General features: G+C 50.7%; 6 protein-coding genes across 6 annotated transcripts; 3 read left to right on the forward strand and 3 right to left on the reverse strand.

Moving 5' to 3' along the window:
- Positions 1 to 1,147: 1,147 nt before the first annotated feature.
- On the forward strand, positions 1,148 to 1,720 carry AtWU_02475 (transcription factor domain family protein; the record flags this gene model as incomplete). Its single annotated transcript, XM_035497589.1, has 1 exon — positions 1,148 to 1,720. The coding sequence occupies one exon, from the start codon at positions 1,148 to 1,150 to the stop codon at positions 1,718 to 1,720; it is 573 nt and encodes a 190-aa protein (XP_035353482.1).
- A 304-nt stretch (positions 1,721 to 2,024) lies between these two features.
- On the reverse strand, positions 2,025 to 3,071 carry AtWU_02476 (thioredoxin family protein; the record flags this gene model as incomplete). The annotated part of the gene is made up of 1 exon (XM_035497590.1): positions 2,025 to 3,071. The coding sequence occupies one exon, from the start codon at positions 3,069 to 3,071 to the stop codon at positions 2,025 to 2,027; it is 1,047 nt and encodes a 348-aa protein (XP_035353483.1).
- Positions 3,072 to 3,952: 881 nt separating this feature from the next.
- AtWU_02477 (DNA-directed DNA polymerase delta POL3) lies at positions 3,953 to 7,372 on the reverse strand (the record flags this gene model as incomplete). The annotated part of the gene is made up of 3 exons (XM_035497591.1): positions 3,953 to 4,691; positions 4,740 to 6,925; positions 6,980 to 7,372. 3 exons carry the CDS (start codon positions 7,370 to 7,372, stop codon positions 3,953 to 3,955), a joined length of 3,318 nt encoding a protein of 1,105 aa, XP_035353484.1.
- Positions 7,373 to 8,506: 1,134 nt separating this feature from the next.
- Positions 8,507 to 10,050, reverse strand: AtWU_02478 (pectin lyase F; the record flags this gene model as incomplete). Its single annotated transcript, XM_035497592.1, has 3 exons — positions 8,507 to 9,227; positions 9,287 to 9,371; positions 9,429 to 10,050. 3 exons carry the CDS (start codon positions 10,048 to 10,050, stop codon positions 8,507 to 8,509), a joined length of 1,428 nt encoding a protein of 475 aa, XP_035353485.1.
- Positions 10,051 to 12,107: 2,057 nt separating this feature from the next.
- Positions 12,108 to 13,172, forward strand: zrfA (high-affinity Zn(2+) transporter ZRT1; the record flags this gene model as incomplete). Its single annotated transcript, XM_035497593.1, has 1 exon — positions 12,108 to 13,172. One exon carries the CDS (start codon positions 12,108 to 12,110, stop codon positions 13,170 to 13,172), a length of 1,065 nt encoding a protein of 354 aa, XP_035353486.1.
- Positions 13,173 to 13,641: 469 nt separating this feature from the next.
- On the forward strand, positions 13,642 to 14,583 carry AtWU_02480 (G protein-coupled glucose receptor regulating Gpa2 family protein; the record flags this gene model as incomplete). Its single annotated transcript, XM_035497594.1, has 1 exon — positions 13,642 to 14,583. One exon carries the CDS (start codon positions 13,642 to 13,644, stop codon positions 14,581 to 14,583), a length of 942 nt encoding a protein of 313 aa, XP_035353487.1.
- Between the last annotated feature and the right edge of the window lie 1,179 nt (positions 14,584 to 15,762).

A 15,762-nucleotide genomic window follows, 5' to 3' on the forward strand; every position in this document is an offset into this window, starting at 1 on the left:
CGCCACACTCGGCCACGCGCGGAGAAAAATGTTTTATTCGCCGCTGGGTACCTGCATCGCGACATCGGGAACCACGTTCGCACCACTTGTTCGTGCTTCTCCACCCGTCTCGAGGCAATTCTTTGGTTGGACACGCGGCAAAGAACCCCACTTGCACGGTGTGATTGAGTCGCAGTTGGCGATGGCAATTAGTCACAGAATGCTGTGATACTGGCAGCGCCTCCGCAGAACTTGAGGGAGGCAATTCCTGGGCATCTGGGGCTCTGGCAGACATGTCTTGGCTGTCCTGGGGAAGTGAAAGACATACTGAACTCTGAAGTTCTGAGCGGTAAACTTCCCCGACTCATTGTCCCCTGCGTGGCGAACTGACAATTGACTTTGTCGATCGTTCAAGGTTTTTCTGGAACGACGGGAAGAACCTCAGTCCGGATCTGTGTGGGCACGTGATGCCACCGTTTACGGGACTGAGTAGCCCTCGTCTGGTCTGTTTCAGGCCTAGTCTCCGCATAATGTAGCTTAGTCATATGTGTGACTGTCACAATTGTCCTGCTGTGGTGACGATAAATAGATGCAGCTTTGTGTCATATCAGGCCAATCTCAAGACTGTCGACTTTCCAAGGCAGGTGGTGGGTTGGACGGCATGCCATCCAACCTTATCCATGACGCAAAATTTAGCGAGTGGAGAAAGATTCCGAGCCCCGGAAATCGAGTGATCTACCATCGCTGGCTAGTAAACCACTAAGGCAAAGACTCACCTCTAGCGTGCAAACTGCGAGCCCAGCCAGTGGATAGTGCCGAAATGATTTTGATCAAACGTCCTGGCGAGAGAGTATAAGATGGCAACTCGAGTTCGCTCCACTTGCCGGAATATGGCAGGCTAGAACCACAGTAGTTCAATCCTGAAGGGATTCAGTGAAGTAACAGCAGTGAATGCGATATGCTTTGCATACTCACAAAGCGTCCTATCCTTTTTGGCGCTCACAGAGCTACCCTGTAGAACTACCCACAAGGCCTAATCCCGAGACTTCTTCTGGCATAGTATTGCTCCTCAAGATGATGTGGACGTAATCTAAGGTGATTGAAACCTCGAACCCTCTGACTCTCGCTAACTCGACGTAGTTGCAGAATAGTCTCAACTGAAAACGTCATGACAGGCTCCTCAAACTCCTTTGCGGCTAGTGCTTGCTGGCTAAGCAGTCAGAAAGACACAGAAACGTCGGTAAACAGGGGTGACACCGAACCTGATACCTCCAGCGACAGCGACAAGGACATCTTTGTGCCAACTATCTTGAGAAACCAGCAACGCCAGAGTCAGGATCCGCATCACGTCAACGATCTCGTCAGGGACATAAGCCTGTCCAACGCGTTCCAACGGTCCTCAGGAAACGGGTCAGTCCAAGGCGCGTCAACGACCTCCGGGCAGCAGAACCAGCACCAGCAATCCATCGATGCTAATATTGTGAGTTCCTGGGCCGTCGCCTTCGGGTCTTCAGTTCAAGTTCAGGAGGGCCATGTCCAGGCGAATCAGATCGGAGACTGCCATTTTGACAAAGGTTGTGACACTTCCGTATCGACCCGGCCCCCTTATAAACCGTTCGGACAGAGAAGAGCGACTCGGCCCAATTCCATCAACTTTCGGAGATCTATCAGAGGTCGACCAGATTGCAATGTTCGTACACATGATGCTGATGGGGACGTTATTATGAGGGATGCTTCTTGAAACGCATATTAGTTTGCCTGGTAGCATAGTAGTGACGAGGGCTATACCGGAAGAGAGTTAATACTTCTGGTACACGGAAGATTATTTTAGTAGTAGATATTATAATCACACTTAGCTAGCTACTTTTGTTCCCTAAAAGTAGCCGCGGTAGTAACTATAGTATTATCTACAATAACTACCGGCCTCCTGCTAGTCGAAGCAAATTCATTCGGGATCTGTTAATGTGCCATGGTTGAAAGGATGGGAGGAGTAACACTGTAGGACAGAGAAACAAGAATCAATTACCATTCATAGTTAACTAAGTCTATACAACAATCCTCCGCTCCTTAAGATACTCATAATCCGGCAGCGACTCCAAAACCGCCTCGTGCAATAGCTGCGCCGCCTCATCCCCAAACTCAGCCTTCCACTTCTCCACCTCCACAGCAACATCAATAGGCCCCGAGGGCGTCTTATCCTTCACAATCCCCGACGACGCATCAACCGTCGAGCGCATAACACAATTTATCTTGATCTGCATCTCATAATGCTCATTTTCCGTATCATGCATCCCCGGACCCGTCCCCTTGACTTTCTCCTCACTCCACTCATACTGCATCTTCTCAGGATCCAACCCCGTGAGCTCACAGAACCTCTTCACAGCAGCCGGATTATGAGTAACATCATCCGCATCGATCAACACAGGCTGAGCACCCTGTTGTTCCAAACACCAATCATACACCATGCGGGTCCACCGCAGCGTCGTATTCGTCTTCCACACACCCATGAACTCCTTATCGCCCATGCCTCCGAAACTCTTGATCTTGGTCATGGCGCGATACATCGACGCCCATGCTAATGCCGGATGGCGGATGATGAACGCTACTTGCCAGCTGCGGAGGTATTCATCCGGCAGGACGGTCTTGTTCGAGGACGAGAAGGTGTTTGGGCCGTAGCTGCTCTCAGATAAGCGCAGCTGGAACGTTTTGAACAGCTCCGGGTCCTCCTTTCCGGTCATCAGTTCGTACATCACTGCCGGGTTCATGAACCAGTATGCGTGTTCCTTGATGAACATGGCTTTGTCCGCCTTTTGTGCTCGTTCCGAGTACTCTTCCAGACTCGAGACGCAGCCATGGAATGATGCCTTGATTTCTTCCTTTTGGGCGTCTGTCCACTCGTTCAGTGGCTTGTCGGCGTACCCGCCGTGGATGGCGGGCGCGAAGGCCGGGAAGAAGAAGTAGCCGCCTTGTTCGTTGGTCAAGAACTTGGGTTGGTTGTGGATGTCCACGATCTTCAGAAGGAGATGGGATGCTGAGCGTGGCACGCTGATGAGGAATACCCGACGGGGTGGTGTAGTGGTAGTCATAGTCATTGTGAGGGAAGGGAAGTATTGATTGGAGCTCAATTGATGATTTACAAACTCGATGGTGTCATCCACTCCAGACTGGGTTCCATTGAGACTTATATACTTTCTTACGATCCCTTCCTAGGCAGTAGGCACATAGTCTGGAGCCGCATGCATCCCGGACTTGGAGAGCCGCCTCCCTGTCCTGTCAGTCCCTTTTTTCGCCCCCAAGACCACTAATGCAGTGGTATAGTAGCGAAGCATACTAGCTCGGCCATATCTAGACTAATTATCTCCCACTACCTGCGTATAACCGATACGTCCAATCAACATTTTTCCGTAAGCACTAACGACCCCCCCGAACGGTCATTACCGTCTGACTGGGCACAGAGCCCAACATTGAGTTAATAAAGAAACTCGGCCGTGCTAGTCCCCACTCTCAGCTGTCTAAGTACCCGCTGGTTAAAGGGGCTCCGTTTAGCCTCCTCCCGAAGCCATTGGAGATAGTATCAATGTGTTGGCAGCGTTACATTCAACCCTTCGTTTCCCCGGTTCTAGCTCATTGTCGGGATTCGAGTAACCTTTGTTCATTGATTGATTCAGCCAGCCACAATATTATGGGGTACACACCTGGTTAATCAATTGGTTGGAATTTCTTCCAGCCTTGTAGCACTGCTTTGCACTGCCTGGCAGCGGTACTTGATCTCGCTCGTTAGGGCATGTGAATGGTACGGTTGGTTTCAGGGATCAAGCCAAGTGCAGAATACACATTTATCGATGCATACAAATATGTTGTATTATTCAGTCATAATATATGAACCCCCTGCTAGCTCCCAATACGCCGTCATCTGTGAAACCAAGGCTAGTCATACAAGCTGCTATATCATACCCAAGATATCACTGTATCATTACCATGCACCCGCATCATTATCAAATCGAGACAGTTCTTTTTGTGCGTCCTCCACGTCCTTCTTTGCCTTCATGCGCATATAGAAAATAGGACAATCCCTGGACGAACAGATGACTTCGCAGTGCAAACTGCCCTGACACCGCTGGCATTGAGTCCAGAGTCGCCCGAACCGGACTTCCAGGTCTGATACTTTGGTCAATGACTTGGTGTAGAGCTCGCCGAGACGAGGTCGGCAGTAAGCGCACACGGCGCCCTCTGCTTCTTCCTTGCCGGATAAGGGCTTCTTGCATCCCAGGCAGGTTTGCGTCTTCTTGGCGAACTTCATCAGTCCGCCCATGGTTGGCGCGGCCACGGAGATGGCACGGGTATGTTCGCCTGTGAGGAGCTGGCTGGCTTTCTTTTCTCCGAGAATGGGCTCGAAAATACGGCCGAGCGGGTTGGCTAGTTGATTGTCGAGGTAGTATTTCGTGTCGATGGGGATGTTGTTCTCAAGGACATAGATCGGATCCTCGGACCTTTCGTAGTTCTTGGACCCTCCGGCACCCTTGATAATGACATATGCCACACGGTCGCCAAGCGTGGGTGCTGAACCCGCGTCACGCTTCCTCATGCGCTCCGCGAGTTCCACGTGTGCCTGCTTCGCCGTATACGCATCCTTGGACAAGGCCTTGGTGATCACGAGCTTCGACATATCGATCTTATTTTGCAGAAGGTCGGAAATGGTGTCCTTGACGTAGCTGGAATATAGTTAGCACAAGCAAAGAGGCTTCCGCAAGTGATCTTACTCTTGTGCCCCATCAATGTCCCGCTCAACCAGAATCTTTTGTAGGACCGTCTCGATAACATTCTGAACCAGCAGGCAGTTGTCGCGACGGACTGTTTCAATACCCTTCGTATCCATCTTGTCGTATTTGTTGGGGTTCGTCCAGTATAATCCGGCGTATCGCTTCTTGTTGATCAGAAGGTATGGGAAATAGACCTTTTCGAACTCCAATTTGATCGGCTTCAGGAACTTGGACGAGACGTATTCGGACGCCTCCTGTCCAAGCTTCATAGCTTCCTCCAAGTTGTCAACGCCAAATTTGACCATGACCGAATCAGTATCACCATAGATGACCTTGGCATCATGAGAATAACCATTCGCGATGGTGTACCGGGCTTCCACCTCCTGTTTCGTCTTCTCGATCATCTGTCGTCCGTAACTGGTTGTACTACTCGCAATAGGCAAGCAGGGCAGCTTTCCGACAGTTGCACCTGTGAGACCGTACACACTGTTTGCACTAATCTTCAGAGCGAGCTGTCGTCCGTTCAGAACAGCCTTCTTGAACGGATCAGTCTCAGTGGCCAGCTCTTTCTTGGCACGTTTACGTGCAGACAGCAGTTCTTCCAGAATCTGTGACAACAGGCCTTTGCGAACTTTGGCGGTACAGAACATGTCGCCATTAGGTGTCACGATGTAGTCTTCATCCTTTACAAGCTTCAGCCTTTCAACGCTATTCTTGTTCAACAGCGTTGTGTAGCAGAGATTATGGGCCTGGATGATGGACGGGTATAGGGACGCGAAATCGAGGGTTGCGATAGGCACACCGTAGTAGCCCCTGACAGGCTCGATAACAGTAGCACCTTCGTAGTCTTGTTCGTCGTTGGACTTCGTATTCGGGATGACAAGCTGCTGCTCCAAAGCCTTGCGGAACAGCTGACTGATGAACTTAACTTGCTGACCTCGTGACAGCAAAAAGTTGAAGGGCACACCCGTCACTCTTGCCATTTCGGTGTAGTTGACCAAGCACATCAACTTGTCCATCAGTCTCTGCGGTAGATATGCATCCTTCAAGCAGTAGACAGCTAAACGCCGTCGAGAATCGGGAGTTCCGTTATATAGCTCAGTGATCATTGTGTGGTGAACATCCTCCTTCTGTTCGCCCAAGAATTCATAAGACACCGAGTTCAGGGTATAACTTCGCAGGTGATAGTCTCGCTGTACCAACTGAAGCATGTCGAGTTGGATTCGACCATTAGTGTTCGTTGACTTCGTGTCACGGTTACCCATCTGCTTGCTGGAAAAGTTGGTTTCCTTGCTTTGCGACTGCACACCGTTCAGTCTGGTCCAGTAGGGGAAGCCAGTGCATTTCAGATGCTTGGCGCGATCCAACAGATACGGAAAATCGAAGTTGGCAATGTTGTAGCCGATGATGACATCCGGGTCCACCTTTTGCACGAACTCGCGCCAGGCCATGAGCATCTTCGCCTCGTCCTTGAATTCCAGGATTTGAGTGTTAACAATCAAACTGCATGTGTCCAGCACAAACACATTACGAATAAACGGTTTAGACTCTCCGTAACGCGTCACAACATTGGCGATCTGAATGACTGGGTCTTGGTTCGGTTCAGGGAAGATACCCTTTCGTCCAGCACACTCAATATCGAACGACAAAATGCGCAGCGGGGCCATCTTAGCCCACTCGCCGTTGGGTGGATGGGAGATAAGGTCTCGGTAGTCGACACTGGCCTCAATCTGACAATTCGACACCTTCTCATGTTGTTGGAATAAGCGGTACTTCCCAGCCTTTGCTTCAACCCAAGACATGCCTGAGATATCCGTGTCGATCATGAACCGGAGGAGGTATTGGATGCTGTCGAATGTGAGGATCCCGCCATCAGAGTTGTTCCAGAGCCCTTTGTAGTTCAAGCTTTGGGCACCGCCCTGTTCTAACGCGGAGCGGACTTTGCTGATGAATTTGGGATCCGTAACTGTGATCTTGAGGTAATAGCTTTTCTGGTTGCCTTGAAACCCGTAGATGTTCTCTCGCATCGTTATTTGTACTGACTGAATCGTAGGTTGAAACTGTCCGACTCTGCTCTCCAAGAAAGCTCGGTAGGGCTCGCAGTCGTCTTTGGTGAAGTTGACGGGCGCAGCGATGTAGAGGTAGTGTTGAAACCCGGTAACGTGGAGGAGGACGGATTGGCCGGCCTAGACATGGACATTAGAGCATGAGCAGTAGTCAAGGGAGTACGCAGAGCCTACCTCAGTCACACCAAACAGTCGAACGGCAGTCTTGCCGCCCATGATTGTCCCCTCTTCCGCATCGATCTGTTGGAAACAGATGTTCTCCGTAGACGGGTCAAATTCACCCAGTGGCGGTCGCTCCCATTGCTGGTCCTTCTCCGAATTGCTGTCCTTCAGCCCGTTGATATCCTGGGTCAGCTTCTCCAGAACCTCCGCCTCGAACTGACTCTTCTGGGGTTGGCTGGAGCCCGGGACTCGGCGCTGGCCATTTGTCGGGGGTTTCATAGCGGCAGCAGGGCCATTCTCTATCCTGCGCTTCTTGAGCGCACTGGGATCTGTTGCGACACCGCGAGGGTTATTTGATGCATCGCCCAGAACCCGCTTCTGGGGCATGGCGACGGCTTCAGGCATGATGAAGGGTCATAGAAAACTAAACAGACGCGGTTCTTTTTCTCTCCAATAATTAGGGTGTGGGGATGTATACACAAAACGAAGTAGTTTGAACAATTGGGGGGTATTCTCTCGAAGAATGATGGCTGTCGCGGGAAACTGCGCTCCCCCGGAGTTGCTGCAAGTTCGTGTTTCGTTCGCGCCGGACGTGACGCCTTCACGCGTTGAGTGTCTCACGTGATTGGCTGCCGCGCATCGAGGTCCAGACTGCAGACTATTCCCATTCCTGTGGGGGTCTTAAACACCACCTGATATTATTTCTCGAATAATCAGAATAGTGGACAGTCATCCGAAAACTTATCTGAAAAGTGCTCTTGTTTTGGTCATTTGCTGCTCCATCTAACGGACTTTTTTGCCCCCTCCCCTCGTGTCACTTAGTATTAGATGACGTCATCCAGACAAGCGTAGACAGCTGCGAAGCAATCTATATAATGAAGATGTGCCATAATCCATTATGACCCAGTAGTATGCTGCATTAGAGTTTGATACCAAGCATAATTATGTTCTGTGGTAGAATAGGTAGAGGGACTACCACAACGTAGCTACTACTTGCTGATGGTGTTGAGAATATATATATATATTGCTTCACCCAAGCACTGACTGCTAGTACTACAGGTGACGTTTTCCCTTTAATGGAACACAACGTCGGTCGAAGACCCTCGTCAGCCATAGCACTGCCAGACATGGACCTTCAACAGAAATCTATATCGCCAAAAATTTCTTGTAGGACCCTGTGCAAATAACTTCAGTCCTGCAGATGATCATGGCTACAAAGAATGCTTTGACAACTGACAACCTGCTTACAACATCCTCACTGCATCTCTGACAGTACACAGATTATGTTGCTTGCTACAGAGTTATAGAGTGAGATAGCCCCATCGAGAAGGATTGATGTATTGACTAAATAAGATAAATAAGACACTAGCTAAGGAATTTCTGGCTAGAGCCTGATCATGTACAAAGAAGAAGAATGTCTGAAATGTACACAAGAGTTACCGCTTCACAGACCGTTAGGCTCTTTGTGCTGAGAACGGAAATTATTCCAGCTGACTTAATTCTGAGCTTGTCAGCTCAAAAGCGAAGCCATCGATCCCTCTAGTAGCCACGGCCGTGTCCCTTGTGGTGGTGCTTGTTCGAAGCCTGGACAGGAGCACCAAGACCCTGGGGGGCGGGCGCATCAGAGGGAGCTCCAGTGGGAGCAGGGCCGTTGGTGACCGTTCTCCAAGACCAGGAGGGCTGACTGGGGACAGCAGAAGCGCCGGGGCCAGCCTCAGAGTAGGCCGGAACATAGGGCGCATCGTCAGAGTCGGCACGCTTGGCGACAGCGGAGGTGGCAGCCGCACCGACGGTGCTGGAGGAGCCAGATCCGTTGCTAAGCTTACCAATACCGGCGTTGGCCTTGACGTAGGAAGCAACCTTGCTAGCAGCCATGACGGTGACGTCGGACTCACCAGAGGGCCAGCTGCTGATCACAGAGCTGTCACTGCCGGAGAGAGTACCCGAGCTGATCAAGGTGTTGGGGACGCAGGTGCGTCCGAGGGTGCTGGTGCAAGTGGAGACATCGCTGGTGTTCACGGCGAAAACGGCACCGGGGTTGCTGTCGGCCAAGAGAGGAGTGTCGACCTGGACCATCACATTACCCTCGATCAGAGCACGGGTGTTCTTGCCAACATCGAAGGCATGGCCGGTGTTGTTGAACCAGTAGTTGTTGTACGCGTGCCAGAAGCTGTTGAACTCGAGCTTGGGGGAACGGCCCGAAGTGTGGTGGATGTAGTTGTTGGCGAAGGTGATCTTGTCGTTGTGGCCGTATCCGAGACTAGATAGTGTTAGAAAGCTGTGACAATGGAAGAGTACTTGGGAAAACATGAGACTTACACAGTCCAGTAGTGGTGGCCGTCGCAAGTGGCGGACCAGCTGGTCTCACCATCAAATTCGCTGTTCGAGATAGTCACGCTGTGACCTGCGCACTGTCAGTTTCGAATCCAAATAATGTGCATCTGATGATGGAAAAACCTACTGGCTTCGTATCCGGCAACGAACATCTGACGACCAATGAGGTTGATCTTGACGTGGTCAATCCAGACGTTGTTGGTGCCGTCGAGAGTGATAGCGTCACCACCCCAGATGAATTCGGGGTTGAGCTCGGTGATGTGGATGTTCTGGATGATGATGTTGCTGACACCGTTCACCAGGCGCAGACCCTTTCCACGCAGGACACCAGAGCTACCCACGCCAACAATGGACTTGTTGGAGGCGACTTCCAGGCCCTCAATACCAGCGTTGTCGTACGTGCAGGTAAGGGTAGGGTAGCTACCGCACCAGTCGGAGCCATTCTGCTTGACGGCATTCTGGCCAGAGCTGCCGCAGGTGTTCGAGGAGGGCTTGCAGCACTCGCAGTTGGTGCACTTGCCCTCGCTGCCGAGGAAGTTGAACTCCTTGTCGATAAGGATGACGCGGGGGGTGCTGTCGGACAACCAAGTCTTCAGCTGGCTGATGTCGCTAGGCGCAGCAGGAGTGGCATCACCACCACCAGTCGTGCCGCTAGCGAAACCGAAGGGGGAGCCAGTGACACCCTGCGCTGCCTGGACCGAAGCTCCAAGCAAGGCAGTTGCCGTCAGGAGATGACGGAGGAGAGTCATTGCAATTGGCCTCAAGAAATCGAAGTTGTGGATATGAAAGGAATGACTGAACCAGCAGTTCTAAGAAAACGAATGTAAAGAATGTGAAATGGCTTGGTGATGGAAGCTGGATCAAAGCTGAGTCGAGAGGTAGTTTAATAGTTGGAAGCTCGAAGAACCTGCCATAGAGGGTTTGGGCTTGGCTGCCATGTGTGCACGGCAAGTTGGCGCGAACATGGAAACAGCCATGTCAATCATGGCGGAGTGTGTCGCAGATTGATCATGGATCGCATGGTGAAACTCTCGGACGGGACAAATCCAGAGTCATCTTTCTGGATGCTTTTCTCCCGCCCGCCGATCGTGCAACGGTTTGAGCCCTTGTCCCGCGAGTCAAGACTGTTAAGTCTAACCCGGCACTTTATGACCCGCGCACAGTCTCCAGCTCGTCTGAGACATTGACGATCCTCAATTCAATTCTTCCCCGAGGGAATCATGATTGGCACATTCGGTGGCAGTGGGAAGATAACCTAGTGATCGTCAGGATGAGAGGTTCCACTGTGCCAGGCCTCAAGCCCCACACTTAATTGACCCCAGCAGATCGTCATGAACTCCTATTCAAGCTTATCCAGATTACTACTGGCTCAATGCGCCATAATATATGACGCTATATTTTCAATGTGCCGCGTGCTGCGGGGAGCAAAGAGCGCCCCGTTTCTTCTGCATCGGCCAGATTAAACAACGCGGGATGACGAGTACAATATCCACATTCCGATTCTGGGCCCTACTCAAAGGAGACAGTGCCTGAATCGTGGTGATCAATCAGGCCATACTGCTAAGCAAACCGGCTTCTGGAATCAGACGTCACAACCGGCTCTAAGGGGCGAAATAAGCTTGTCGGTCGAAAGTGATATTAAGCGCTGCTCCACCGAGAAGAATACCCAGTGGTCTCCGTCCACTCTTCATATCCAACCCGCACTTCAAATTAAGCTGTGGAAGTTGATGGCGCGAGGGCATAGGCTGGGATATCATCTGTGAAATAGCATTGGCGAGAGGGCAGTATTTGGTGCTCCAGACTACTGAGCCGTGTCTCACCCAACACATTTGCCGCCGCTGCTTGATGTAGTGGGAATGGGACCATTTTGACCCCAAGAGCTGCTCGTCAGAAAGAGGCAGGAAGCCAACCTTGTCCAAGGCCCTGTCTATGTGAACGCGAACACTATGCCGAGGAAACCAACACCCTGATGATCAGGCAATTTATTTGCTGACGGATGTATGAGTCGCAACTGCCCGTCATTGCTAGACTTACAGTCAATGGTCGGATGCCTTATTATGCTCTTTATCATTGGCGGAAAATTACAGAAAGAGGTGGATGCACCATGGCAGCACCGCATCCGGTAACACTGGGCCGGCATCGACGATAGACGCTTCGCATATTGCCAAACGGTGTGAGCGCGGGACAGAAGGGGTGTAGCTAATTGATATGGCCGAAGATCAGAATAATTCGCTCGATGATACAACATTCAATCAATTGAGCCAGATACGAAGCGGGAAGATCATGGGTAAAGCTCAGAGCACATTCTTGGATGTCGTAGATACCCGAGGTGTCCTGAATTCGAACTTACTAATGGCGCCGCTGGCTTTCTAACCTCATGGGTGTGCGATATTCCCTCAGCACGCAATGTCAATATTGCGACTATCTCGGATGACTATGGCACCGTGAGGTGAATGCTAACCATTTCGCACTCTCCCTGGCCGATTTATATCATAAGGCAGCTGCAGTGGTACCTAGTCTTGATCATTCGCATCTTCCAAGCAAGCGTATCAGGCCAGCTTATTAGAAGCTTCAGAGCAAAAGGCTGCAAAGGACTGAGGATTCACTGGCTGTCAGCCCCAACCTTGGGGGTAAGGCGTGCCACATGCAAGGGTCTGCCACCAACGTCAGAACAAAGTGCAGGGCTAGGGACCCTGTGGCCAGGCCAAGATCTTATGACAATCCCCAAGGTACTCTGTCATCCAGATAGAATATAATGACAACTCTTCCAAGTATGAAGCGGAAGGCAATATCTATCTCAAACACCATGTCTTCGTTCGATCCAACAAATGTAAACTTAGACACTGCCAGCGTGGAGGACATCTACTGCTACTTGCAGTTGTCCGAAAATGACTACAACGGGCATCTAGGGGCACGCATATCCGCGATATTTGTGATCCTAATAACATCATCAGCATCTACACTTTTCCCCGTGTTATGCAAGAGAATACCACGTTGGAATATTCCCTACCCTGTCTACCTCTTCGCTCGATACTTCGGTAGTGGTGTTATTGTCGCCACCGCATTCATCCACCTCTTGGACCCAGCGTATGGAAGTATCGGCAGCACAACCTGTGTGGGCGTATCAAATCATTGGGCAGAGTATCCATGGTGTCCTGCCATTGTCCTCGCATCTGTTATGGTGGTATTTCTGATGGACCTTGCCTCCGAGGTATACGTCGAACGCGTATATGGCGTGGAAAAAGAGCACGACGCGACCGATCGATTCCTAGCCCAAGCAAACTTGATCCAGAGCGACGATGATAGTACAGTAAACGACGATGCCGGGGGATCCAAGCAGTCTGGGGCTCAAGATGAAATTTGCGCCGTCGAATCGGAGCGCTCATTCCGCAAAGATATCGCTGCCTTTCTTATTCTGGAATTCGGCATTATCTTTCATTCGGTAATAATCGGATTGAACTTGGGAGTGACTGGTGACGAATTCAGCACTTTATACCCTGTGTTGGTCTTCCATCAAGCGTTTGAGGGCCTTGGGATCGGCGCCCGGATGTCTGCCCTGCGTTTTGGCCGGCATTGGTGGCTACCGTGGGTTCTCTGCATGGCGTACGGCCTCACCACGCCCATTTCGATTGCCATCGGAATCGGGCTGCGAACGACGTATAACTCGGGATCCAAGACAGCGAACATTGTCCAAGGAGTATTGGATGCTGTCTCAGCCGGAATTCTGATTTACAGCGGATTAGTGGAATTGTTGGCTCGGGATTTCCTGTTCGACCCCGACCGGACTAAGCGGCGGTCGCATCTGCTGGGAATGATCTTCTGCGTATTGCTGGGAGCCGGCATCATGGCACTTATTGGAAAGTGGGCATGAGAGGGAAGGGAGAGTATAAGAGTTAGCAAATACTACTTGATGGTTGTGGTTGTTGAGGGGGAAAGAGAGGAGGAAACCATGAGTGTTTAATTAAACATAAATTACTACGTAATATTAGTATGACATTGTTACACAGTCCCACCCACGATCGGTTTTTGCATTACCCGCATCACTTTTTGCGATAGGCCCCCAAATCGACAATCCTCTCCGTAGTCAGCGGTGGCTTTGCCTGCATGAACAGAGGCAGCAGCCCTGTGCGGTCGGTATAAAGGCCCCAGTCCTCTCCGTCATCATCACCGCTCTTCATCCACACCATTTCATCATGTTAGTTGGGCTGACCATGGAGACCCCCGGATCAGCCTCATTATTTACATTAGTTACTCTATCCTGAACAACACAACCCTACTTCGAACTATCTTTCGACTCACACTACCACCACCAACACCGTCGCTTTTTGGTTCCTGCCGCTATGGGTAAGCCTAAGCTGACACCGGAGCCCTTCGACCTGGTCGAACTTATTCAACAAACCTACGATGACTCCCGCATCATAGTCTTCGTTTGCCTCATATCTTGGATCGTTGGCCGCCTCGACTTGGGATTAACATGGTTGTTCTTCGTCCTGGCGGTATGTCGGACTTATGCGGTCGTTAACTTGACCCGAGTTCAGCGCATCCTTCGCGATGAATGCAAGCGATACCACGCACATAAAATCCTCTCCCGCGGGGAGACTGTGGAATGGGTAAATGGTGTACTACAACGATTCTGGCACATGTACCAGACTCAGATTTGCGACCATATTGTGCGTTACGTGAACAACGGGTTGGCGCGACGGGCCATTACTGAGAATGGAACAACTCCGCAGAAGGTAGTGATTCAATCTTTGGCTTTGATCGACCTTCCTTTACGGTTTACAAAAGTGCTTGTGCACCAGAAACCCTCGTCGCCAAACCTGATTGTTGAGGGCCAGTTTCAAGTTAACCTGGCACCGCATCCCACCCACCATCACCTTATCGAAAGCTCTGGACACCCTCTCATCGACCTTACGATTATTCATGATAAGAACTCGGGAGATTCTCACCACCGGAACCATGATTTGGCGGTGCAGGTACGGCAATTTAAAAGCACGGGATCCCTGAAAGTGGAATTAGACCTGGAGGGTGACCATCCAGCTCTGCTACAGCCACAGGTAGACCTTCAGGAGCACCCTAACATGGACTGCACCATCAAGTCGATCAGCCAGCATCATTTTCCGCTTCATTTTGCACATCATGTGGACTGGAGACGGGTGGTGGAACTGCAGTTGCGGGAGGGGTTGGGATGGGCATTTCACCGACCGCTGGCGCTGCCTTTCACACTGGGAGAGCGGTGGCTATTTCGGGTAATGACGTGGTGGTGGCATGCTGTGAACTAGTTGCACTGGCCCAACATTTAGGGCGCAGGGATGAGACGCAATAATTGTGCAGGTCATAAATAGAGTCGTCTGGAGAAGGGTCCCTGATTGGGTCGCTTGCCTCCCCGGGGGTGGGTGGATTTCCTCCGTAGGGCTGAGCTGGGCGGCCAATCCGAGACCGCCAAATGGTGTTGCCTTGTGTATTGCAAATACCACAGTACCGTCTTGGTCACGCTCGGGCAATCACATCCCTTACTTCATCCATCAAAGGGGTCCTTGAGATGCCTCTCCAAAGAATTTTCCAGCAACCCCCTCAGCCACTTTTTCAATCATTGGATGTCTTGTTCTATTTTTGACGGTGCCACGGTTGAATTTCCAGTGGTTTGACCTGGTCTGCCACACTCTACATGGCTGGGTAAATCCTCATCCGCGCAGTGTCCCTGAACCGGATTTTCAGATTCTCTGGGCCAGCAATGGTGGGGCTTGGATACCAACTTTGACTGTGCAACCGTGCACGTGAAACAATCTGATTGATTTCTCAGCTGCATGACCGTTAAAGAGACCACCCTATAGTACACCAGGTATATCACACCTGCCATGGGGTAGACATCCTGTACTAGTGCTTACCAGCGCTACCCCGCACACGAAGCTTCCGGAATACCCGGTTTGGTGTTCAGGACGAGTTAGGAATGAGACAAGAGAGTTGCCATGGTGTATGATTCAGTTTGATCATGTGGAACTGATTTACAATCAATTAAACATACATGAGACGCGGTGGCTGTTTGATCTGCGTGGTTATTTTAAGAAGTGTGTCCGGAGTATTGTGCTTTATATTTTCACATTCAGCCCGGTCAGGTGATATCGATGGTACTCCTTTCGTACTACATCTTTCTCTCTATCCCTCGATCTTTCCAATCGTTGCGGGGCATAAAAAACCATTCACATCATCAATAGTTTAGATAATCCCCCATTTATGGAGCTGTCACTCGCAGGTCATTGTGTTGTATGTCCTCTTCCAAATTTCCAACATGTTGTCGTCTGAGCCTGTTTACAGGCTGCCTTGGTAGCTCTGATTAGCTCATGATTTTCGTATCAAACTGTTTGACACATTCTAGCACTGAACCTGGTATTGAACGTTTAGTGGTAAAGTCAGGTGGATGAAGTTTCGACAGCGCATCCCCACAAATGCAGCATGCTTTC

This window comes from Aspergillus tubingensis, assembly GCF_013340325.1.
Source record: "Aspergillus tubingensis WU-2223L DNA, scaffold_3, whole genome shotgun sequence".
Taxonomy (NCBI): domain Eukaryota; kingdom Fungi; phylum Ascomycota; class Eurotiomycetes; order Eurotiales; family Aspergillaceae; genus Aspergillus; species Aspergillus tubingensis.